This window comes from Amia ocellicauda, chromosome 16, assembly GCF_036373705.1.
Source record: "Amia ocellicauda isolate fAmiCal2 chromosome 16, fAmiCal2.hap1, whole genome shotgun sequence".
In the NCBI taxonomy this organism is placed as follows: Eukaryota; Metazoa; Chordata; class Actinopteri; order Amiiformes; family Amiidae; genus Amia; species Amia ocellicauda.
In genome coordinates, this window is record NC_089865.1 from 4,099,908 (window position 1) to 4,127,633 (window position 27,726).

The 27,726-nt window shown below is 39.4% G+C and overlaps 1 protein-coding gene across 1 annotated transcript in view; it reads left to right on the top strand.

The window, feature by feature from the left end:
- Positions 1-27,726, top strand: part of LOC136711752 (inactive dipeptidyl peptidase 10-like) — a 103,984-nt gene that overhangs the window by 66,244 nt on the left and 10,014 nt on the right. The window contains exons 6-15 of the mRNA XM_066688207.1: positions 14,854-14,906; positions 15,013-15,094; positions 16,987-17,107; positions 18,191-18,345; positions 20,681-20,775; positions 23,121-23,244; positions 23,397-23,435; positions 25,805-25,912; positions 26,971-27,050; positions 27,265-27,312. Coding sequence (XP_066544304.1) covers positions 14,854-14,906; positions 15,013-15,094; positions 16,987-17,107; positions 18,191-18,345; positions 20,681-20,775; positions 23,121-23,244; positions 23,397-23,435; positions 25,805-25,912; positions 26,971-27,050; positions 27,265-27,312 — 905 coding nt within the window. The remainder of the gene's footprint in view (positions 1-14,853; positions 14,907-15,012; positions 15,095-16,986; positions 17,108-18,190; positions 18,346-20,680; positions 20,776-23,120; positions 23,245-23,396; positions 23,436-25,804; positions 25,913-26,970; positions 27,051-27,264; positions 27,313-27,726) is intronic.

Below are 27,726 nucleotides of genomic sequence, written 5' to 3' on the forward strand. Positions count from 1 at the left end.
TGACTCGATGGCTGGAGGTTCCCTGAGATATATTTACAGTGCGATAGACCGGGAGACATGACAACACATTCCAGGACATTGTGTTGTGTGTGTTATATCTTAGAGAAAAAACCCAGGTGCTACTTACTTTGTATACATTTACATTTCAGTCAGTATGTTCTTTTGATATGTAAATCACAAAATGAAGTGTTTTAGTTATTTATAAGCATAATTATGCAAATAATCTGGACACCAAAATAGAAAATTACAATCCTCATTCTAAGTAGTTGGTGATTTTTGGAAGAGAAGTGTGGTAGAACAAATTCTGTAATATTTAAATAGCAGAATATGGTATTAAGACACTTTTGCATGGATATAAATGTTAGGTCCTAACTAAGGTTTAGCCTGATCAAATAAATCATATTTTACTAATCTTATGGTAATGAGAATCATGTGCTTGTCTGTAAACAACAAAGGATACGTATGCCAGTGTCCAGGTGACATAAACTGCTGAACATAAACTCATCCACTCAAATGAGAAGCACGCAAACTGTGAGAATAAAATGTTTTAAAGCAATAGTCCCAGAATACTCTTTCAACATACCTGCTACTCGTGCATCGACGCATCATGCAAAGCAACTGACAGCGCAAAGCGAAACCACTATGTCCTCGACACTGATTCTATTTGCTTGCCATCAGTGTTTTTTTGTGCCAAATTTGCATTCCAGTGCCCATTGTAATGTGAATTAACGCGGTGATGATTTTGCAATTGCTCACTCCATTAACCTCCTGAATGGAATCATCGCGGGTCCCGCGGGTGACGGCGCGGACTCCACACAAGGTTAGCGCTTGGTGGCGAAGCACAACCTTCACAAACAGCTTGTCATCCACTTCCACAGAGTACTTGGCCAGCAATGGCTGGGAGTAAATTACGCCCAACAATTATGCTTTTGAAAAACTAATTATCCAATTCCTTTTTATTGCTCTTAACACACCAATCACAGCTAAAATCTGAAATTGGTGGTTGAATTTCGGACTGCTGTTGTAGCAATTTTGTTGTTTCCCATGGCTTGTCAGTAATGATGGATGAACATCAATTGCATGAAATTGCATGTGGTTTAAAAAACACTACAGAACACGTGCTTATTGTGTAATTCAGTAGATGTGAAGGATGGCTTTCTTAATGACATCTGTTTGAAATTAATTTGTGCCTGGCGTGTAGATATATATAGATACATAGATAGAGAGAGAGAGAGAGAGAGAAAGAAATCAAAAGACAATTGGTGTGGGTCTATTACATATTATACATTATGAAGTGCCTCCAAAATAAAGTATGCATTACATTTTCAGTTCTAGTTACGGAAGGAAGTATACCTTCCCTTTTCTGTTTCTTTCATCAAGACTGTGACTCAATGCATTACACGACACTATTAGACGACTCAGATAACATTCAGACAGTTCCGAATCAGACAACAATGTACTTTCGGCGTTTGTTCCCGAGATCCGTCTAATCAAGGGCTTCAACACACTTTTTCAGACAAAAGACAGTGGCACGCACTGCGAATATTAAGTAGGCTTTTAATTGTCTTCCAGGGACCATTAAAGAACCCAGCCAGATACACTTCAGAGCAGCACTATTCTTCTCTGTTGTGCTGCTCTGTAACCCATTGTTTGCTAATTAATATCATACAGATTTCACTGAAGTTCTCTAGATGGTAAACAAAGCTAGTTTTATTTTGTAGTCCAACCATATTATCTTTAGTGATTAAATCAGTGTCTTGCAGCTTGTTGTACTTGATTAATTTGTGTTTCGGTAAATGGGTTTCCAGAAAAAACAATCTCATCTCTTTCTCTTAGATGCTCTGTACGTCTGTTTGTGTTACACTCCCTGTTTGTTGGATGCATAATCGCCACACAAACAAGCTTTATCGATACATAATTGGAGATGTTATTTAGACAGTCGATATTACCGTCACCTGATAAGAACAGGGGAAATGTGGTATAATGTTTCCTTGTAAAACTGCTTTAGCTAAGAGGGTCCAGTGTCGCTCGCCAGTCTGGGGAGAGCACAGTTGTTTACATCTCTGGAGTCGGAGGGGTCAAGTAAATAGAGCAGAGAAGAGCAGCTGTCGAGGTGGAGAAGAAGGGCGATTTCACTCTCTCTGGACCGTCCTGTGTCAACGAGAGAGAATCCAATTAAATTGTAACTTGAAAACAGTTTGTGCTAAGCTGGTCTAGTGGAATCCTTGTGCTAAACTTAAGGTATCAATCACAAAAGAGAGAGAACCTTTATGTTACATTTTAGAATTGAATCTTGAATACCGTTATAGATTCCCACAGCAGTTAATTATAGACAGTTTAGCTACTCATATGCAAATAAGGGAAAAATTAAAGGAAAAACCAACATAAAGTGTTTCAGTAAGGTGTTGGGCACCATGAGCCACCAGAACAGCTTCAATGCTCTTGGCACAGATTCTACGAATCTCTGGACTCTACTGGAGGGATGAACACTATTCTTCCAAAAGATATTCCCTCATTTGGGGTTTTGATGATGGTGGTGGAGAGCGCTGTCTAACACGTCCATCCAGAATCTCCCATAGGTGTTCAACTGGGTTGAGATCTGGTGACTGTGAAGGCCATAGCATATGATTCACATCATTTTCATACTCGTTACACCATTCAGTGACCCTCATGCCCTGCGGATGGGGCATTGTCATACTGGAAGAGACCACTCCCATCAGGATAGAAATGTGTCACCATAGGATCATGATTTGCAGTGACCCTTCCCTCTACAGAACCTCCGGACACCCCTCACTGCAGGGGTCCAGCAGTCAGGCCTGTACCATTCTCTTCGTGTCCCAATCATGCACTCGCCCACTTGTCCAGAACACAAGCCAGTTTGAAGCTCCTGTCATTCGTGCCCCAATAATGCCCCCTCTTTCAAAGTCACTTAGATCCTTTCCTCTCGCCTTCTTGATCCAAAATTGAGGTCAACTGGGCCTGCACAGCATTTGTATACATGCTACAGAGCATTATAGGATGTTAATTGCTTAATTGTATCATGCAGTACACCTGTTTGGAGGCTTCTGCATTCATTATGTTCCTCCACTCATTTATTCAGGTTTTTCCTTTAATTTGTCACCTGTCTGTATCTATCTATTTGTCTATCTATCTAGTTTGCAAAACTGAGTTTATATACACAGTTCCATAAAATTTCACCAGGATTCAGGATATTCACAAGTCAAGTTTATATTTAGGATTTGCTGCTGCTTTTTTCTTCTTCTTCATTTTTCTCCCCCTTGATGAACAGTAGCGGCTTTCAACCTGTCAAGACCAACAAAATCTCCCTAAGTGAAGTTACCGTCTGAATCAAATGCTTAACTGGATTTAACCTGGTGCATGACTGTTGATTTCACAGAGATATGAAAGACATACATAAAACTGCGACACGCTTCAAAGCTTTTGATGTGCTAACACCCCGACTCAAGTGTAGCAATCTGGAGGGAAAGTCATGATCAAGTTGAGCCTCAGGTGTTTAATCTAAATGCCATTATGCTGCTGAAGAGTACTTTGTGTTTATGCTTCATACTTTATGTATCCCAGAACATTTAGTTTCTGTTAAGATAAGGAGACTAAAGGCACCACAAGCTAATCGCACTACAACTACAAACCTGTTCTTCATAGCGATTACATTTCTGAGTAAAAGAAAGGAGCATCCAAAGTTTTGGTTTAGTCCCATCTTAGGTGTACCTGGGATTTGTCCTAACTGACCACGACTGGGTCAGTAGAGCTGTATGAGCTCTGCTGGGGTAAGATGGGTTTCAAAGTCGACCAGAACATTTTGGGACCATGTTATCAATCACTTCTATAATTCTATAAACTTTATAAACTTGTCCTACTCAGAGAGACTAAGTGAAGACTACGTGGGGACTTGATTCAAGTCTTCAAAATCATGAAAGGCATCGACCACATCAATCCAGAGGAGCTTTTCCAGATTAGCAGGGACACACGCACCCGGGGACACAAATGGATATTGGGCTTCAAGGCATTCAAGACAGAAAACAGGAGACACTTCTTCACACAGAGAGGCATCACAATCTGAACAAACTCCCCAGTGATGTGGCTGAAGAGACGATTTGGGAACATTCAAAAACAGACTGGATAGGATCCTTGGATCACTTAGTTATTAATGGACACCAAACGAGCACGATCAGGCGAATGTCCTCCTCTCGTTTGTCAACTCTCTTATGTTCAGTTCTTATAATACTAGCTGTCCTGATGGCTGCATGGACCCAAGAGAATGGCTTTGAAAGCACACGTTTTGCAGGTCTACCTGTGTTTGGGTCAGGGTCTTTGCGGTGCACAACAGGGTGCTATAGGTGAATTAGATTGAGTTTTGTGAATTTAACCTTGCTGTGCTTACCTCGTACTCTAGCAGTGCCTGCAGTGGAAGCCAATCTTTTTAAATAAACAATGAGCTTTTTACATGCATGGTCAATCTGTACTTTGTAGCATTTTTTCCTTGGGTTTGTGAATTGATTTAACGGCCTATTTACATTTGTAGAACAGAAACTGGAAATACAGAAAGGTGGAAATGATCCTATGCTTCAGGGTCAAGACTAGCATGTATCGATCGTGATGGAAGAAAGAACTGTTGTGGTCCGAGACTGGAGCTCTTGGGCAGACGGACCCAGATTTAGCCGATTTGTCGTCTCCTGGAGATTTATAATGGTGTGAACTCAAGGTTACAACAGTAAGTTACCGTGCTGGATGTGTAATAATGGCTCGTTGTCCAGCATGCTGAGGGATTCGAAAGCCAGGCAGCCAGAGACGTGGTTAGCAGACAGCAAGACCTGAAAGATGGAGTGGAGAAAATCTCTGACCTCGAGTTGAAAAACATCACTTGAGGCTAGACGCTCAGGAAGTAGACTAAACAAATGGATTAATCCCGAGTCTTAATTTATTGGGGAGGTTATACTGTTCTTTCAGTTCAATTCACCTATTATTCACTGCTGTTGAACAGAGCCCAAAAATAAATGTATGACGTCCAAGGTATATGTTAATCTTTTACTTCTTCACAGCCACACCCACATTAAGTGTAATATTATTGTGCTAATGCGTGCAATAAAAACCTAGAAACTAAATTAGATTAGGCAATACATGTCTTTTTAAAAATAATACAATAGAATAACTTTATTTGTTGAAAATGTTTTAGAGTAGCTGATGATTGCTCGTATTGATTTCCTCTCTCACCTTCACGGCAGATCGATATGAACTGAAGATGAATGCAAGTGACAACAAATTACATCCAAGAAAGAGATGCACACATAGACCAACTGCTTTCATACTTATAACAGAAGTAATCCTGGTAACTCATATGGCTTCGTAATGAATGTGTATACCTAATGATCTGTGTGTTTTAAACTGGAAGAGATTATACAAAACTATATGAAAGACAAAATACTTACAAACATTTACAAAACTAATTATAAACACATATATTTGATGTGATTAAACAATGACTTCAATAATACATGAAAAGGAAATTAAATATTTAAAGGTTCGATGTTGTAGAATTTATATGAATCTAAATCTGAATTAAACTTGGTATTTGCCAGGCAGTTGGTTCTGAATTGATGGGCAAGCAGTTGTAGTTGAAAACCTAGTCTGAATAAACTTTAATTCCCACTGTGAGGCTCAAGCCACGTAGAAAGATTGCGTAGGTTTGAATTTTTCACAGTCTCCACTGACTTTCTGCGCCAGTGTGGTTCACTTACACCTGTGGACAAAGGTGACACAGACAGCTTGATGTACTACTCGAACACTTCATTTAAATTACCTTTCTACTCACTAGATTTGCTCTCTATTGATTATCTAAATCACTCCATCCCTATTAACATACAATAGTACAACTGAAATTTCTAACCATGATAAGGTGTCGGCTGTTTTCTTGTTCTCGGGCTGGAGAGCTCTTTGATACATTGCGTTATCCTGCTCTATTATTACACTCCACTAACTGCAGTGAATCATCTGTCTGCGATGATCTCTACAACATTACGGAGAAATACATGTTGTTTTCTTTCTTTCAGGGTAGGGATTTATCTCTTGTCACTGTACATTGAATTCTTAATCAAAAACATGTATTTTACAGCTGCTTTTGAGACAGTATTACAAAATAGAGTGGTGTACATAATTGTTTATTAATTCAATGACATTCATATTTCATTTAAATTAATCAAATCATAGGGGGGAAGTTATTCAAACCTTTCTTTTGAAACAATACTATTTGGTGTGTGTATTTTGATGCAGATAGCATATGTTATTGTACCTGTTTCACACCCAGTGTTAAAGATCACTATTCTCATTTAAAATAATACAAACTCAAATTTAAACTGAATCTGAAAGTATTTGTTTGCGTGGGACAAGACTTTTTGCATGATATATTATCGGATATGTATTATTTTAAGGTAGTATGTAGGCTAATATCAGTGATAGTGTGCAATTGAAATAGTAGTACTGTATAATTGTTTAATTGAATCAGCAATAGTATCAATTATTGATCATATCCGTGCAAAAAATACACGTACTATCATGGTGAATCTCTGTGTGAAGTTTGGTTTGTGTAGAACTGTGGGAGGAGTCATTGTGTATCCAAACAAGATAATATCAGTAAAGATCTTGGAAGAGAACAAGACTTATAATAATAATTGTAGGCAAATCCTGACATTCAAAAGCATGACAAGCCCATCTGTAGCTGTGTGATAAGTGTAACTGAAAATGTATGAGAGAAACCTTTTTAACGAAAAGTAACGCCATTTTCCTTTGCGTCATCGTCTAATGAAATGACATATCTCATGAAGAGGGCGATTAATCATCTGCCTGTTGCTGAAGTTGATCGATGCTTGATGGCTAATGAATGAAAAATAGCTCCTGTTCTATTCTGGGTCACTGAACCAAGTGGGACAAGATCTTTTAGACTCAGAGATTCAGGTCAGATCATCCTTCATTTTCCCGTTTATTAAGGCATAATTGCTTTTCCCCATCTTAACAGTGGAAACGTAATGGGCCTGGCACGAGGACACGTCTCCTCTGAATTATTTAATAACAATGTTACTATAGCCTGTGGCAAATTAGAGAGAGAGAATCCAATATGATTCACAATTTAATGCCGTATTTAATGTAGTGATTATCTTCATTTGGATTCACAGAAACATTTTTTCTTTTGATGCGGGGGGTGGAGAGGCCTTGAGTTTAACTAGTATCAAATCCTTTAGCAGGAGTTTTAGTTGTGTATATAGTGTGCGTACATTGAGTTAGTGGACAACAAAATGTAAACGCCTGGGTAAATGAGGTTGGCAAGAAAGAATATTGAGAGCAATTGGCTCATATGTCAATTAAGCATATGTTTAGATGCTAATTTGGTTAAATAAATACTTACATGCATAACATGGTAAAATAATATACGTATCAAAAGCAAAATGCAATAAAGTGAAACTTGTTGCATCCTAACCAGTTCCATCACAATACCAGAGGTTGCCAAGATTACAACAGACCTCTAGGTCTCTTTGATTGCAAATATTCAGTGCATTTGTTTACTCTCCAGACCAAACATTGCATTGTCTTGTTGTGATGGAAAAGTGCATTTATGACACCTTTCATCCGCCACTTAGCAGCAACATTTCCTCTGTCATTCAGGGCACCTTAAGACATAAGAATAGGAGCTTGAAGGGAAACAAGGGGTATAGACCTTGCATGTGTCATCAGGAAATAAAATGGAAATAGCTGATGACAGATATCTTTTTTAAAATATACAGCTCTGGAAAAAATGAAGAGACCACTCCAAGCTCAGAAATCAATGTTAAGTGGTCTCTTAATTTTTCCAGAGCTGTAAAAATTATTTATTTCCTGGCAGATGCCCTTATCCAGGGAGGCTTAGAGGATACCAGAGCAAAAGAGAAGTGCAAAAATACATTTCAAATATATGAGTTACAGCATCGCTTGGCAGTCAAGTACTGCACATAATTTTAATGTTAACAGTTTTGTGGCTCAGAACAAAAGAATAGTTTCCACACTATAGTTTCGCAATGCTGTGCTCTTCCTACTCTTCTGCTCACGGACCGTTGGTAAGGGGTTAGTCAGCTGTACAATCCCTTCCGAGGATTACTGTTCCTATTATAGAAAATATGCCCACCGCCCTGAGTTTTATCTCAGGATAATTTAATACATTGATAACTTACGCAGGAGAGAGAGGGAACAATAGGGAATAACTTCAGTAAGCGAGGGTTTGAAATGAAGCCGTTAAATTTAAACCACTGAAGCAATAAGGATGAGGCCACATGTTAATGGTACGATGGCCTGGAACTCACCTGCCTCAAGTCACTGAGAGGCCATCAAGTCCCAAGATTTCTCAATAAATAAAACCATTTCTAACATACAGTTGACTTCTTACGACCCGTATAATTCTTCGATTGGAGAGAGTAAACAATGGCCCAGAAAAAGCACTGATATTTATGATTATTGAAGCAAGCTCAACAAACCTGCTTTACCTTGTGTAGATTTAATATATTTGTAACCTGTATAAACATGTTTTAACCCACGCAAACATACATTTGTGAAATAATACTTGTTGCATAAGGATGTGCCCTTTTCGACGCAGTCGGTCACCGTCTCCTCGCTGATTTAAACCCAGCTGCAAGATAGATAATATATTGCACTGCAGACGATGCTTCTCATAACGGACACATTTCTTCAGCTGTGGAAAAGGTCAGATCGCTAAAATGAAGTACAGCTCTTCACCTCCGAAGATTGTATCGGATGCGACTTATGTCATTTGAGATGATATGATTAGAACATAAACAAAACTGACATCATACGACACATTCTGTGTGTAATCATTTTCATTCGATGCAGTGGGCTTGTGCATCTAAGGATCCGATTATATCATGTAACAATCTACTATTTTGACAACTACAAACAACTCCTACAGAGCAGTCATCACACCATTCATCTCTCGGATTATCAGATTAGTGGTGGTGTTTCTTTCTTTATCGAATGATGAAGTAGACATCTGAAGAGAGAGACTTTTTAATTTGCTGATTTCATCCGAGCCAACATCTTACGAGTTTCCTTGTGATAGTCCTTAGATTGTAAAATCAAGAACAATATAATAAAATCATGTTTGGACTCACTTTAGAAATCTGAACAGTAACACACACATGCACACATACAGATGGGCGACAAATTAAAGGAAAAACCTGAATAAATGAGAGGAGGAACATAACGAATGCAGATGCCTCCAAACAGGTGTACTGCATGATACAATTAAGCAATTAACATCCTATCATGCTCTGTGGCATGTATACAAATGCTGAGCAGGCCCAGTTGACCCCGATTTTGGATCAAGATGGCAAGAAGAAAGGATCTAAGTGACTTTGAAAGAGGCGTCATTATTGGGGCACCATAGGCACTGGTCTAAAGTGATGTGGTCAGATGAGTCCGTCTTCCGTCACCATATTCTCGACAAGTGGGCAAGTACGTGTGGGGCGATACCCTGGACCCCTAGAGTGAGGGGGGTCCGGAGGCTCTGTTATGCTGTAGGGGGCATTTTCCTGGCATGGTTTGGGTCCACTTGTCCCATTAGAGGGAAGGGTCACTGCAAATCATGACAAAGTTATTCTGAGTGATCACCTTTATCCTATGGTGACACATTTCTATCCTGATACCCTGGTCTCTTCCAGGATGACAATGCCCCGATCCACAGGGCACGAGGGCTCACTGAATGGTGTAATGAGTATGAAAATGATGTGAATCATATGCTATGGCCTTTGCAGTCACCAGATCTCAACCCAATTGAACACCTATGGGAGATTCTGGACTGACGTGTTAGACAGCGCTCTCCACCACCATCATCAAAACCCCAAATGAGGGAATATCTTTTGGAAAAATGGTGTCCATCCCTCCAGTAGAGTCCAAAGACTCGTAGAATCTGTGCCAAGAGCATTGAAGCTGTTCTGGGGCTCGTGGTGCCCAACACCTTACTGAGACACTTTGTGTTGGGTTTTCCTTTAATTTGTCACCCGTCTGTATATAAAAGCATTTCCTGGATGAATTGCAAAACAGAACAGATAAAAACACAATCATATATGAAGCTATAGTACTATATAGTAATCTCTAAAATTTTTACTTTTTTATTGTGTGTCAATTATTTTGTTGTTTTGTCATTCCTCGAGTTCAAATGAAAGTAATGTGTGTGCTTGTTGCTAAGATGAGTCACGGAGATGCGGGTGAAGTGACAGTATGTGAGAGCCTGCAACGGAGGGATTAGTATTTCTTACTGAGGCAATGAGAGGAAGAAGAGCTCAAAGAGACGCAGTTCTTTCAGTACTCATCTGTCTAGTTTAACATGTAGCGTGATTTTACGGCTGCATTTAAATCATTCAGATCATGCCATTTTCTTTTTTGTGTGTGGGAAAACACACACACACACACACGCACACACGCACGCATGCACGCACGCACGCACGCACGCACACACACACACAATTACTGTGGTCCCGTCCAATTAAATTGAGATTTAGGGTCTCAAATTCCCCCTGCAATGGCCGTTAAGATGCACAGCAATCAGAAATCATATTATGGATCGGATTGGAAAACCATTAGTGGCTCAAATGGGATTTAGTGACCTAATGGCTGGTTTTGTGAGGGAGAATCTCCTTATTACAGGAAAACATATTTTTCCTTATAATGTAATAAAAAGTCAGGCAGAATAATTATTGAATTGCTGTCTTCGGAAAGAATCTAGGCTGGCACTGAGTTGTATAAAGATAGAGAAAATAATCAGAAAAAAAGGTAATATAGGATCTGTCTGACCAGGATGAAATTAGTTACTAAATAAAGCCTTGACAATTTGATCAATAGGTCATCTATTACCATCTACAAGCAGCTTTCCTCATGTCTAATCTAGGTGCTGGTAATTCAGCAGTGAATATCCTGACACAAATGCTGCAACACATTTTGTTATATATAATCTTGTTTGCAGCAGATGGTTTTCATTAGAGGAGAGGATTTTGTTGTCTTTTTATGTGTTTTTTACATCTCGATTTTGTGGAGAAGAAATTACATAACAACTGACACTAAAACACCAGCTGAAACACCTCTGGTTTAGTTAATGAGCCCCTTTCTCAACATTACATGTTTGTTATGCAATATATCATATACATTTTAATATAATGTATATACACTCACCTAAAGGATTATTAGGAACACCATACTAATACTGTGTTTGGCCCCCTTTCGCCTTCAGAACTGCCTTAATTCTACGTGGCATTGATTCAACAAGGTGCTGAAAGCATTCTTTAGAAATGTTGGCCCATATTGATAGGATAGAATCTTGCAGTTGATGGAGATTTGAGGGATGCACATCCAGGGCACGAAGCTCCCGTTCCACCACATCCCAAAGATGCTCTATTGGGTTGAGATCTGGTGACAGTGGGGGCCAGTTTAGTACAGTGAACTCATTGTCATGTTCAAGAAACCAATTTGAAATGATTCGACCTTTGTGACATGGTGCATTATCCTGCTGGAAGTAGCCATCAGAGGATGGGTACATGGTGGTCATAAAGGGATGGACATGGTCAGAAACAATGCTCAGGTAGGCACTAAGGGGCCTAAAGTGTGCCAAGAAAACATCCCCCACACCATTACACCACCACCACCAGCCTGCACAGTGGTAACAAGGCATGATGGATCCATGTTCTCATTCTGTTTACGCCAAATTCTGACTCTACCATCTGAATGTCTCAACAGAAATCGAGACTCATCAGACCAGGCAAAATTTTTCCAGTCTTCAACTGTCCAATTTTGGTGAGCTTGTGCAAATTGTAGCCTCTTTTTCCTATTTGTAGTGGAGATGAGTGGTACCCGGTGGGGTCTTCTGCTGTTGTAGCCCATCCGCCTCAAGGCTGTACGTGTTGTGGCTTCACAAATGCTTTGCTGCATACCTCGGTTGTAACGAGTGGTTATTTCAGTCAAAGTTGCTCTTCTATCAGCTTGAATCAGTCGGCCCATTCTCCTCTCACCTCTAGCATCAACAAGGCATTTTCGCCCACAGGACTGCCGCATACTGGATGTTTTTCCCTTTTCACACCATTCTTTGTAAACCCTAGAAATGGTTGTGCGTGAAAATCCCAGTAACTGAGCAGATTGTGAAATACTCAGACCGGCCCGTCTGGCACCAACAACCATTCCACGCTCAAAATTGCTTAAATCACCTTTCTTTCCCATTCAGACATTCAGTTTGGAGTTCAGGAGATTGTCTTGACCAGGACCACACCCCTAAATGCATTGAAGCAACTGCCATGTGATTGGTTGGTTAGATAATTGCATTAATGAGAAATTGAACAGGTGTTCCTAATAATCCTTTAGGTGAGTGTATATAATTAAGCCAAGTTCATGTCAAAGAGGAAATCTTATTTTGCAGATGCTTAATAACAACTTTCCTGGAAAGAAATGTGCCTTGATGCTTGTAAAGCAGTTTTCTCTAATACCGCATAGAGTTGCAAAGGTCTTACATGGAGGGCTTTTAAAGACTTTAATGTGTACAGGTGATAGGTGATGATAATGTTGAATATTGATTTCAGTTAATTCTCCCATATTTAACATTTTAAACATGTGCATCCTTTAAAATGTAAATGTTGATGCTTTAAACTATCTGGGGTACTTAATTCAAAATGCCACTTACAATAAATGGTTTACCGATGAACATGTAAGCATCATGAGCAATTATTTAATATTCTGCCATTTTTTGTGAATACATATGTTCATTTTAAAGATTTGCATGGTATACCATTAGAGTTGATCCAGCTCTGTACATCTGAAGGCACCTTTTTCATTAACCATCTATGCAAAATAATCATCTGCAGTATTTGTCGTGTCATTCTTCAATATAGTTATACTTCTTGTATTGATTGTACTGCTGCACTTTTTTAATGCTTAATGAGCTAATTGTGTAAACTGTAAGATTCCCCTGGATAGGGGTGTCTGCCAAGAAATGATTATTATATAAATAATCAGCATAATTATAACTGTTAACACTAATTTACATACAGTTTGTCATTCTTGTGAGCTGTGGATTTTCAGTGCCCAACAAAATCTCGCCCCTAGAAAATAAGAATCAGATTATATAAGCTGTGCTTTGTGTACTATAGTTACATAATGCAATGTTTAAAGTATAAAAACACCACAATCTCAAATAATAAGCTTCAACAAGGAAGAGCCTCTTATGAACCGGATGTCTTTGATGTCCTGCCAGCCTGTGTCCCTTTCTTTCCCTCATCAGAAGATTATGCTAATACTCTCCAGCCATTGAAATCCTCAGACTCAATGGCAGGGTTATCTGATGCACAAGTCAGTGCAGCTGCAATTTACGGGCTTTTAAAGCAGGCAGATATGAGTAAATAAAGGCTGATGCGTTACGTGAGATTACAGGTTAATGAAGAACCGATGGGAAGAAAATGTCTCCCTTGATAGACCGGCGGACAGGGAACACGTGGCCCGATTGGTTAGAATAAAACCCATGTAGTTTATTCAACGATAACATAGACGGAAGGTCGGGAAGACGCATCTGAAGTTTTTCTAAAGAACATGCTGTCATAGAGGAGATTTCTCCCAACTTGATTACATTCTCCTTGGCCATTTCACCTCCATATGACCTTAAAAGAAAGCTGTGTTTATTCTAAAACCAGCTACACAAACACTAAACTGAGCCTGTCCTATCTGGGGTAAGTACAAAACTGAAATCCACACATGGGCCATACAATCTTGCTGCAACAGTAATACAAAACAAATATATTGTCTTTGCGTACTCTGACAGCAAAACAAAAACGGCGCCGGGCACTGGCACCCTATCGGATGCAAAGTCCTTTAAAATCAGCATCCGTCTGTCATGCAACAATGCTGACAGGTGCCGGTGTTTACTTCCTGTGATCTCTTCCTCTCTGAGGTGAGTTGTAATCTGCGTCTCCAGATCTCCACTGACAGATTTACCGGAGCAGCAGTGCAGTGCGGCGCTCTACATCAAAGTACATGCGGAGAAAGCCTCCCCCTGCCACTCTCTGACAGATAACTTATCATAATGCGATTGCTTTATTTCCCTTCCCCTGCAACACACTGGAGTTCCCTTGAGATCTCAAATTAAGATTGAGCGCCGAGAGACAGGTGCATCAGTCAAGAGCTCGTCAGCTCCGTGGGTAATTGAGCTCCGCCGAGATCCAAGTCGATCACTTTTATTGTCTTTAATAATATACACTCGCTTGTAGGCCTTTTAATATATTAATATGCAAATTAAAACCTTGGTGTCTAATTACTAAGCATAGCAACTCTGTTTAAGTAGCACTGTGGACTCACTGACTTGTGAAAAACAAATATTTATAAAGAGTTTTTTATGCATTGGTGCAAAGCTCTCACCCATTGTTTCAGACGTTTTTGGCAACACCTAATATTAATACATGATTGGTAAATAGTTTATAAAACATTTAGGGGCCATTAATAATTCCATTTATAAATGAGTAATAAAGCTTTATAAGATTCAAATCTTTATTATAAATAATACATTGTAACAGAATAGTGTTTTGGCAGCTCCCAAATAAGTGATAAATTATAAATCTGTATAAATTGAATGATTAACGGTTATTAACCGCTAATTTATTAACAACACAGTAATAAGTGTTACCATGTTTTTATTTTTCCAAAGGAAGAGAACAATGAAGTTACCTTAGTCAATCTCAAATCGTACTTTTCCTTATAAAAATAAACAACTCCTTTGTTGCTTCCAGAGTATTATTTGGCAACTAAATAACTTGTGTGTTTGTTTTCCAGATCTTCCGGCACTCTTTCTCAGCTTCATATTCAATATACAACTTGCACACAGGGTAAGGATCAAACGCAGACAGAACAAAAGCAAAAAGCCTTGGACACTTTCTTTTCTGAGACAAAATATATTTTTCTAAGGTTTTCTTTCTTTTGTTGAAACCCAAGGGAAGTCTGGGAGCTGAACCCCCCCGAGGTGCCGGATTCGGTGTTACAGTTTGCTTCCTGGGGGATCCAGAAACAGCAGCTGGTAAGGGTTTTTTTCCCTCGTCAGATTACATTTATACTTTTTTTAATTATTAAAACACAGTAGAGCTCAGCTTCTTTAAAAGTAATACACTCAAAAAAAAAGACAAAAACTAAGTATAGTAACTATTGACTATGCTTTACAACTTGGAACATAATATAATGAGCAACAATAACACCCATCTTGAAGGTATCCAATGCATTTCAGATGAACCTGGTTTATTGTTTTCTGCAACAGGCAATTTAATCTGCACATTGAATTGACCAAAACTTTCATACGTTTCAAGGGATCAGTTAGACTCTTTTTTCCCAAGCCGAGAAACAACTTTGTAGATGAATTGCACAAAAACACCAGCGTTCGAAGGTGTGAACCCATCTCTGCCAGCTCATCTGTGTGGAGAATAACACATCATCGATTTCACAGACAACGGCGAGAGAGAAGAAAGCCCATGAGATGGATTAAATCAAAGTGCAACGGCCATCTTCCTCGTGCTGAATGCTGTGCAACTCAGCATGATAGATGTGATTTAATCCACCAAACTGTGTGCCCACCACATATAATCAGCTGGTGGCCAACATGCAGCACATGGTGATTTGTATTCCCAGCTGAATTGAGATTTAGGCAAACCGGTCACATTGAGAAGTCTTTTATAAGTTATATAACAAACAAAGCCCCAAATATACATATTTATATATGATAGCAATCCCAACCGAGAGACATCAAGGAAGCAGTGCTGGGTTTGTTTTTTCTTTTCCTTCCTGTGGATATTTTGATGCCGCACTGTTATGTATCGATTCCCATTCTCCGCGTGAAAAGCCCCGCAGTGCAATGTCACTTTCCTTTAAAGTTAAAAGATAAGTTTAATTTAGTGGTGAATTCTCACTTTCATTTCCTTCCCGTGCGAAATGCAAGGAACCATTCATCATGACAGCCTGGCCTAACTGCCCTAAACAAGGCAGTCACAATGCCCAGAAGGAACATAGAAGGCATAACAGCCTCCTTTTCAACTGGCTTATCCCCCCTTACGAAGTCGCTTTCATACCTTCTCCCCCTTTCTTACTGGAATGGGATCTGTAATGAAAAAATATAAATAATAAATTGTATCATTCTAAAGGAAATATACCCATTAGGAACAAGTGTTGGTATGCAGGAAGAGTAGAAGATAACTTAACCTTTATTAGAACCTTAAACTGAATTCTAATTAAAAATGGAGCTCGGGTTGTGGATTCGGTTACATTTAGATTACCCAGAATTGCACTAGTGTTAAAGTATAACCCTTCTGAGTTAACTAAGGCTGACTGAGGGAAGGCATGTGCAGATCATTACATTTTGCCATTGAGTATCTATATATGCACGTATAAAATCATGAAAGGCATCGACCACATCAAATCGGAAGAGCTTTTCCAGATCAGCAGGGACACACGCACCCAGGGACACAATGTTGTATGTCGCCCTGGATAAGGGCGTCTGCCAAGAAATAATAATAATAATAATAATAATAATAATAATAATAATAATAATAATAATAATAATAATAATAATAAATGGAAATTGGGCTTCAAGGCATTCAGGACAGAAAACAGGAGACACTTCTTCACACAGAGAGGCGTCACAATCTGACAATCCAGCGATGTGGCTGAAGAGACAATTTGGGAACATTCAAAAACAGACTGGATAGGATCCTTGATCACTTAGTTATTAATGGACACCAAACGAGCATGATGGGGCGAATGGGCTCCTCTCGATTGGACACTTTCTTATGTTCTTATGTTCTGATGTAGGTTTATTTGGATGAATGGATGTTTGTGTGTGTGTGTGCGCATGTATAATGTAAGTGAGTTCTTGTACACATACTAACTGAGCACATGACATAATATGCTCCTTGTGAACTGCAGGTGTATATATTTGAAAACAACATTTACTACAAAAAGGAAGTGCAGAGCAGCGCTTTGAGACTGACGTCATCGGGGAAAGAAGGTGTTGTTTTTAACGGAATAGCAGATTGGCTCTATGAAGGTAACCTCATAAGTTATAATCAGAAAAAACGTAATACATGTGATTCTAATTATACATCATCATCAGAGTTCAGATATTTTCTTTGCCTTTCTCTCTTTCCTTTCTGTTCTGGGTCAGACAGAATTTGACTGAGACAAATTCAACCCCATCAAGTCATTGTCAGGAGTGACGTGTACTTTCCTTTGTCATTTAATTTGACCTAAAAATAGTCATAGCAGACAAGATTTCCTACGCCTCCTTGACAGTTCCACTAAACTCCAGCTGCCTCGTTTCTGAAACAGAGCACAAACGTAACGAGGTCTTAGTTCTGGGCCTCGCGATCCCAGTGGAGCAAACTAACTGTTTTGAAGGGAAGAGAAGATCTCTGGGTCTCGTCCCCTCGGCTCTCAATCAGTGTCTTTGAGTTCCTGTAAGAGACCGATTCTTACCAACTTCATCTGGTTCTTTCTGATATAATGCGGCACTTTAAACAGACTCAATGTTTGTTCTTCACAGTCAAATGAGAATACGATACATCTGTTCTGACTTTTGTACAATACTTTTGTATCCTGTTTCATATCAGGCACTTCTCTATTTTTCCTTAAAGAATAAGAATACAAATAGAAATAGGAATAGAAACAGGAATAGGAATACGAATCAAAATAAGAATATAAGAATATAAACATCTAATAGTCATAAGTTAAGTCAACTTGAATTCTACCACTTTATTTAGTAGAAGGTGCCATCTGACACTAAATTAAACAGAGATTGGTTATAATTTATGATTTGTGGGTCAGACATTTAACTTGCTCTAGGTCCTAGTCTACTCTTCATGAGGAGAATAGAACACATGATAAAAACCCTTAAGAACACTAATGGGTTTAAATGGAGTGGGTTTTTTTTCCCCTTTCTGCCCTTCTTCTTCACATGTAGCCATGTGGAGAAGGGCTCTAATAGAGCAATATCTTAATAGTATAATCAACCTGGGATGTATTTTAGCTTGTCGCTCACCTCAGGGCATATATCAGCACGCCGTTCATTGACATTTACAGCTAAAACATCTCAAATGTTTTCTATTTTCTGACAAATACAAATTACTTTCAGAGGAACTGCTGCAGTCTCATGTCGCCCACTGGTGGTCCCCCAATGGAGAAAAGCTGGCGTTCCTGATGATTAATGACTCCCTGGTCCCAAGCATGGTCCTTCCTCGCTTTACGGGCGAGCTATACCCCAAAGGACGGCAGTATCCCTATCCCAAGGTAAAAGAATTTGCTGGAGATTCGATATCTAAAAAAAGAGATTGGAAAGATAATTAAATATGATAAGCTGTTAGTGTTCCTTCATCCCGCCAGCCCCCTTCCCTTTCTCACCGGCTGTTATAACTCTTCTCTAGTGGTATGATTTCTTGCCGGTGTCAGAGTGTCACCGGAAAAATAATAGGCTGTGGGAAAGCAGAGAGAAATATCCCGTGAGCGGCTCGAATATTAAAGAAACGTCGTAACGCGGACTACAGAAATGTGGCCACAGCTTCTCAACTGATAATTTGAAACAGTCATAAACAAAGTACTTGATTGGAAAGTCATTAAGGGGATTGTCGTTAGTTACATTGGTGATATTCTAAACTGTACCCAGGCATTGATTAAAAACGAATATGTCTTATCTTATTAGCTTGTCTCAATAATCCCTGGCTACAATGACACTGTGTGTGGTTGGACTATTTATTGTGGAGTGAGGAGGACACAAATCAAAGAGACATACAGAAAACTATACACAAACTAGCTCCTTGTTGAAGCTACCTAAACACAAAAAACATACAACTGGACACAAACACAAGGCAAACCAGCAGCCCAGCCCACAATCCCATCGCAGTAGCGATCCTAAATTAGCTCAGGTGTGAGCAATCACCTCCACAATTACACACCAAGTTAAGTGGCCTCCACCGGGGTTAAATTGTAGTGATTTAGATCAGCAGGCATTCAGCATTTCCTGTAGGTTCCCTCTGCTGGGTTGTGAGTTTCAAAGAACAGACTCAACCATGAGCATCAAGGGGCTTTCAAAAGACCTCGGGGACAGATTTGTTCAAAAGCACAGATCAGGAGATGGGGTTTAAAGAGATCAGAGGTCTTGTATATCCGTTGAAGCACAGTCAAGGCGAGCATTAAGAAGTGGAAGGTGTGTGGCATCACCAAGACCCTGCCTAGATCAGGCCGTCCCTCCAAACTGGATGACCGAGCAAAAGGGAAACTGATCAGGGGGGCTACCAAGAGGCCAGTGGCGACTTAAGGGCTAGGGATAGGGTCAGCAATAGGGTTGGGTTCATACACGTGATCAGAACTCGGTGGAAATGCATGAGGCTTTCATATGTTATTCCCGTGGGATTCAGACATTAATTGAGAATTGGTGCCCATTATTGTAAAGTGTTAGCAACAATTTATGAGCTAACAATAATAGATACATTCATGCAATATGTATTACCAGGTCTCTGTGGCTTGACAGTAGCTTAATAATATTAATGGGGTTATTAATTATTCAAGGAACTGATGCTTTGTGCAAAGCCCATAAACTGCTTTGAAGAGGAATTTGAACTTAGACAAAAATTTATAATTTTGTGGACATGCTGCGATCGGGATAACCTATAGTACTCAACATCGACAAGACATATTACACTCTTTCTTCTCTGATGTTGAAAGAAAAACTAATTAATGACTCAATGGTTTTCAAAGGCTCCGGTCGGAGATACACTTCGCCATTTCTTCCCCACTGAAATGGAAAACGTGCTTAAGTTAAGAAAAGTTGATCAAAGCGAAATTAATTAAAATATCCTTTTTTTCCTCCATCTGAGATGTATTATTTTACTCTGAATAACACCAAGAGGATGTTTGTTATAATTTCGGAATGATAAGGAGCGTGGTTTACTGCATAAAAACGCTTCTACAAAACGCAAGACAGATTTTTTTTTTGCTTCTCGTTAATTAACACATTGCTGACGAAATAATTTAAAACAAAAGATTTGTGTGCAAGATAATCAGTTGGCAAGTCTACCTTGTGATTTAAATCCTCATAATCAGCAGTTTATGGAAATTGGGAAGGATGCTTCAGATACTTGATGAAGATAATATCAATCGCAAAACGAAACCATATCACAAAAAAGAAAAAATAGAAAGAAAGATTGTTCTTACTAACCTCTATAAAAAGCAATATAACTCAGGTAGGAGGTTATATAGGTGAAGCAGTAAAGGTGAGTATTTAAATCACTTATTGTACAGTCAGTAATGTAGGGTGGTAATACAATTGTATTTAGATGTGATTTTTTGCTGCTGTGAATCATCTACACAAAAGATGCAAAATGTAAAGAAATACCCAGGAAGATTAAAGAGAATGTCATTAACTTGGAAGAGATTCATAAATATGTCTATTTCCGTCTCGAAAACTAAAAAAACAAATGTCCAAAGCAGACAGGAGAGGGAAATTTGGGTTGGAGTATAAAGTATCATTCTAACAGGGGAATAACTTGTGTACCTTCAAAGGAACTCTTAAAGTTACCCTTCTTTAAAATGTCTCTCGCTCTATAAATATATGTATTTTGCTTTGCAGGCAGGCCAGGTTAACCCTTCAGTAAAGCTCTATGTGGCGAATCTAAATGGGATCCAAACAGTGGAAATGATGCCCCCAGACAGCTTTCAAAACAGGTATTTTTCCCTTCATTCCTCTTTGAGATTTTAAAGACTTTTTTCTTATTTTTTTTTCTCTCTGGGTGTTATTTTAGGCACATTTCTCTATGATACCTCCAGGGCCCCAGTTAATTGCTGTTCAGCTGAGCTGTTATGTTGTATCAATTTGTTCAACTCCCAGTTCCTCCCCTCACCTCTCCGTGTAGCTTTGACTGGGTTGCACATGAACTGCATTAGTGGCAAATGTGCGTGTTCGTGGACTAATTAAAAATCTCCTTGCTCCGTGGGTGCGGACATGTGTTTGACTTTCCTGAGAGCGAACCTAGTTAGAGACCAAAGGGTCGATATAAAAATAGAGTCGAACAGCAGAAGCCCAGATCAAGGTGATGACAGTTCGCACTTGTGTGAGTCTGAAGAGCCAGCTACACGTTTGACTAAATCATCCTGTTGGTGGGTAAATGTTTATCAAAGTAACACAATACATAAAATGCCCCATCAGGATAAATGGGGATCCGAATTTGCTGAAGAGCAAAATGGACAGACGATATCATTCAATGGACTTATCTGATGGTGTCTGATTTGGAAGAGAAAACTCTGTTAGGCAACATGCTGCGTCATTTTGATATTTATTCATACAGTGAGGGAAAAAAGTATTTGATCCCCTGCTGATTTTGTAAGTTTGCCCACTGACAAAGAAATGATCAGTCTATAATTTTAATGGTAGGTGTATTTTAACAGTGAGAGACAGAATAACAGCAAAAAAATCCAGAAAAATGCATTTCAAAAAGTTATAAATTGATTTGCATGTTAATGAGGGAAATAAGTATTTGATCCCCTATCAATCAGCAAGATTTCTGGGTCCCAGCTATCTTTTATACAGATAACGAGCTGAGATTAGGAGCACTCTCTTAAAGGGAGTGCTCCTAATCTCAGCTCGTTGCCTGTATAAAAGACACCTGTCCACAGAAGCAATCAGTCAATCAGATTCCAAACTCTCCACCATGACCAAGACCAAAGAGCTGTCCAATGATGTCAGGGACAAGATTGTAGACCTACACAAGGCTGGAATGGGCTACAAGACCATTGCCAATCAGCTTGGTGAGAAGGTGACAACAGCTGTTGCGATTATTCGCAAATGGAAGAAACACAAAATAACTGTCGGTCTCCCTCAGTCTGGGGCTCCATGCAAGATCTCACCTCGTGGAGTTTCAATGATCATGAGAACGGTGAGGAATCAGCCCAGAACTACACGGGAGGATGTTGTTAATGATCTCAAGGCAGCTGGGACCATAGTCACCAAGAAAACTATTGGTAACACACTACGCCGTGAAGGACTGAAATCCTGCAGCGCCCGCAAGGTCCCCCTGCTCAAGAAAGCACATGTACAGACCCGTCTGAAGTTCGCCAATGAACATCTGAATGATTCAGAGGAGAACTGGGTGAAAGTGGTCTCAGATGAGACCAAAATCAAGCTCTTTGGCATCAACTCAACTCGCCGTGTTTGGAGGAGGAGGAATGACCCCAAGAACACCATCCCCACCATCAAACATGGAGGTGGAAACATTATGCTTTGGGGGTGTCTTTCTGCTAAGGGGACAGGACAACTGCACTGCATCAAAGGGACGATGGACGGGGCCATGTACCGTCAAATCTTGGGTGGGAAACCTCCTTCTCTCAGCCAAGGCATTGAAAATGGGTCGTGGATGGGTATTCCAGCATGACAATGACCCAAAACACACAGCCAAGGCAACAAAGGAGTGGCTCAAGAAGAAGTACATTAAGGTCCTGGAGTGGCCTAGCCAGTCTCCAGACCTTAATCCCATAGAAAATCTGTGGAGGGAGCTGAAGGTTCGAGTTGCCAAACGTCAGCCTCGAAACCTTAATGACTTGGAGAGGATCTGCAAAGAGGAGTGGGACAAAATCCCTCCTGAGATGTGTGCAAACCTGGTGGCCAACTACAAGAAACGTCTGACCTCTGTGATTGCCAACAAGGGTTTTGCCACCAAGTACTAAGTCGAAGGGGTCAAATACTTATTTCCCTCATTAACATGCAAATCAATTTATAACTTTTTTGATATGCGTTTTTCTGGATTTTTTTGTTGTTATTCTGTCTCTCACTGTTAAAATACACCTACCATTAAAATGATAGACTGATCATTTCTTTGTCAGCAGGCAAACGTACAAAATCAGCAGGGGATCAAATACTTTTTTCCCTCACTGTATATCATAGCATCCCAGATTCCTCCACTGATTTTGAACTCTGTGGCGTCCTGAATCAATTACAGCTGGGGGAAAAATCAGAGTGAATTTCTGTTAAAGAAATAAAGTAAATAATCATGTTTTTTCTAACTTCGTCCATTCAGTGACTATTACATTGCTATGGTCAAGTGGATCAACAACGAGATGCTATCGGTGAGGTGGCTGAACAGATCGCAAACCACTGCTCTTCTCACTGTGTGTGAAACTGTTAATGGGACATGTGTCAAGGTACGGCAAAGGAAGGATATTCTTTTTTATTTATCCTTTTCACTTGATGTTGGACACCACTTGACTTCCTCTGAAGAGAAATAGAAATTACCATACACTATTATTCTAAGTTAGTTGTTTTAATGTTTTTTTTTTCTTTCTTTCTTTTTCAGAAGCATGAGATGACATCAGATATTTGGCTCGACCGACAGGTAGTCTGTGAATTCATATCTATGTATTGAAAAGTGAGATATTTAAAATGATCATTCTCTCTCTTCCTAGAGATATATAGCTAATAAAAGGTCAAGTCAAACATTTGAGTTTGGGTCTTTGGTTGCAAAACTCCACTGTTTCTATATACACTGATCAGCCATAACATTATGAACACTGACAGGTGAAGTGAATAACACTGATAATCTCGTTATCATGGCACCTGTCAGTGGGTGGGATATATTAGGCAGCAAGTGAACATTTTGTCCTCAAAGTTGATGTGTTAGAAGCAGGAAAAATGGGCAAGCGTAAGGATCTGAGCGACTTTGACAAGGGCCAAATTGTGATGGCTAGATGACTGGGTCAGAGCATCTCCAAAACTGCAGCTCTTGTGGGGTGTTCCCGGTCTGCAGTGGTCAGTACCTATCAAAACTGGTCCAAGGAAGGAAAAGCTGTGAACCGGTGACAGGGTCATGGGCGGCCAAGGCTCATTGATGCACGTGGGGAGAGAAGGCTGGCTCGTGTGTCCGATCCAACAGACGAGCTCAAATTGCTGAAAAAGTGAATGCTGGTTCTGATAGAAAGGTGTCAGAACACAGAGTGCATCACAGTTTGTTGCGTTTGGGGCTGCGTAGCCGCAGACCAGTCAGGGTGCCCATGCTGACCCCTGTCCACTGCCGAAAGCACCTACAATGGTCACGTGAGCATCAGAACTGGACCACGGAGCAATGGAAGAAGGTGGCCTGGTCTGATGAATCACGAGTTCAAGGTGTTGACTTGGCCTCCAAATTCCCTCCAAGAATGTCCTACTGAGAGACTGAGGGAACCAAACCTTTTCACCCTGGAACAGAGGAGACTACGTGGAGACTTGATCCAAGTCTTCAAAATCATGAAGGGCATCGACCACATCAAACCAGAGGAGCTTTTCCAGATCAGCAGTGACACACGCACCCGGGGACACAAATGGAAATTGGGCTTCAAGGCATTCAAGACAGAAAACAGGAGACACTTCTTCACACAGAGAGGCGTCACAATCTGAACAAACTCCCCAGCGATGTGGCTGAAGAGACAATTTGGGAACATTCAAAAACAGACTGGATAGGATCCTTGATCACTTAGTTATTAATGGACACCAAACGAGCACGATGGGGTGAATGGGCTCCTCTCGATTGTAAACTTTCTTATGTTCTAATTATATGCATCCCACATACCTACCAAGAAGAAGAAGAAGAATTGAATATTGTTTGAAGTAGAAACAACAACAGAGCTTCATACATAATATATTAAATGAGATATATATAACATGCTCTTTTAAAAAGCCATGCATCCTGTGCTTAATTTGAAGATTAGCAATATGTAAATAATCTATGTGTAGGACTTCAAAAATCAAACATTATGGCAGGAGACTGGTTTACTCAGCAGAATCTTTTCCCAGAGTGTTTGAAAACAAACTTTTTTTGGTGCATTAGTTTAGTTTGTTTGTTTCCTACCCCTAGAGGTTTCTTTATGATGAAAGTATGAAATATATGTTTACCGTTACCATTTCTTGTAAATCCGTTTAAATAGAAATGTAAATCAAGCAGCCATGGGCATGTAATGAAACAATTAGGTATGCGATGCAGTCTTCTACCCCAGAGCCTGATGTTTCAAACCTCTTCAGTGTGAGATTGAAATTCAAAATACACAACACACTAGAAAAACAAAGAACAAAACCCAAAAATCTGCTGTATGATTATCTATGAAATTATATATTTTTTGTTTGTTTGTTTTAGATTCGAGTTTAACAAATCTAATTAGATTTGAAAATATAAATAAGTTGAAGAATTGTGTGTGTGTGAATTAAAGAGAGTAACAAGGCCAATGCTATATACTGTAGATAACAGTTTGTTGTAGAAACAAAGTATAATCTAAGCTAACACACATTTTTAATAGCTGAGAGATCCTATTGGTTGCTTTTTTTCTGTATATCTTTTATCCCCTACAGACCAACATATTTTCACTCTCATCACACTTCGCTGGGGGATAATAGCACATGCATATATTCTTGCTTTATGTCAAATGTGCTTTAAACTAAAAATCTTCCTTTTAAAGTTAAGTTTTTTAAGCAGGGTAAAGACACAACATCCATTAAGACTAATACCCAAACCTGTGCTTCGAATGCTCTTGAGAAGCCCCTGAGATCAAACCAGGAAGAGAACTCACTCTGGAGGACGCAGGCCGCTCCGAGTCCAGCCGTTAAGAGGTTGCTTCTCACGGGGAGCCGTGGTCACGTTGCGCTAAAAAGCAGGGCGATAAAACATGCCGTAAAAGTGTTTGCTGTTCTTTTGTTGTGCTACCATAAATTTTATAGTTACCTTTATTTGACTTCCAGAATGAACAGCCAGTGTTTTCAGGGGATGGAAGTAAATTCTTCCTGACAGTGCCAATAAAACACGGTGGGCGAGGAAGCTTTCGACATATCGCAATGTTTTCTGATCAGGTAAAGATACACACAATGCTATATGGTGGCATTTGCACATATATATTTCCCCGTATTGTTAATAGCAATGTTTGAACCATTCTCTTTGTTCCCTGACAGCTGAAATGGCTGGTTTTGCATTAAACTATGCAGCTGAAATGTGCTGCTACCCAGAATGTAGTCGCTCTCTCCTTCTCTCTATTTATTGTTTGTTAAGTAAGGTACATGGCTCCCGGAGTTAGTGTTTAAATGCTTTATTGGCTATTTATTGAGAACCTGACAGAGCTCTGTGGTTTTATAACCACACTAATGTGTAAAAAATACAATGAAGAAATGGTTACCAAATGCTCTAGACTTGATGTCACCTCTGTATCCATCTATTTTTATTTTATTATTATTATTATTAGGCTATGTCTTTCATATCACACTGCATTATAGGTCTTTGGACTGGATCTGTGTGTGTGTGTGTGCGTATGTGTGTGTGTTTTATGTGAGTGTGTGATCATTAAATTACAGACTAGCCAAGCGAAATTGCAGATAATTCTGTCAAGGTCAAAGCACGGATGGGACAGCAGAAGTCTCCCCTGCAGCTGACCAGCTGATCTAGCTGAATTCACGCGTCCCAGTTAAGCACCAGACATACATTTAGCTGGTGTCTGTTGTGGGTAATTTCGGCCTCTGCGAATTGTAGCTGCCAAGGTATCTGCAAATTTTAAACGAGCCAACGGTGTGGCATGGCTCTCTAATGTAGATTTCTGTCTGTTAGAGGCACGTTTGGGATGATAGAGGTAATTTGATCCTGGTCTTATAAATTGCCAACAGGGAGGATCATTAAAATAGGTTGCTACCATGTCCTCTTTGTACTTGGGGCTCTAATAGCCACCGAGGGAAAGAATTTAGTGGCGAAAGACAGCGATGTGTCCTCTAAAGCGATTTAAATGGCTTATATTTTGTTAATTGGAATACAAATGGTGATGTTTTTATTTTATTATATATATATATATATATATATATATATATATATATATATATATATATATATATATATATTAATATTATATCTGCATTGACATCTGCAGCCAGGAAGTGGGAAGCATCTCACATCTGGAAACTGGGAAGTCACTCGAATCCAGGCCTTCGACGAGACTCAAAATGTGGTGTAAGTTCAGATCAGATATCACTGGTTTTCCAAATTAAAATACAAAAAAATAAAAGTAATTGTAACTTGTTATACTGTTATTTAAATTGAACCTTATTCATTAAAATGCATGATTCCATATACTGAAGTAAGTTTACAATGGAAAGCAGTATTTGAATATACCGTAACTAAGATGTGATCAATACAGATGTCTTTATGTCTTTTTTGTCTATAGTTATTTTCTCAGCACAGAGAAGGATTCCACTCAAAGGCAGTTATACAGGTCTGAACACGTCTTCTTTATATTATCTGCCCGTCTCTCTTTCTTATTCATTTTCTTTTCTTTCTCCAGCGTTTATTAGTTTTTTCCTTGCCAATGAATAGTGGTTTATTTTGGAAATCGTGAGTGACAGTCTTATCGAAAGGGCACCATCATCAAAAGCGTCTTTACATACGAATGTACCAGTCTGTCAACGGTAGAACATGCCAACACTCTTCAATGGCATGTGTGAGCAAGTATCTAACACTCGGTATGCATGTGAAGGTTGTAATGCATGTTGTGTGACAACATATCAATGTACTAAAGGAAACACCAGTGAACTGAATTAGCTACACCTGCTAATGGTATTAAAAACAATGTATCAGTTTTAATCTATAAATAATGTTTTAATGGATTTGTAAATATATAACTATTTGT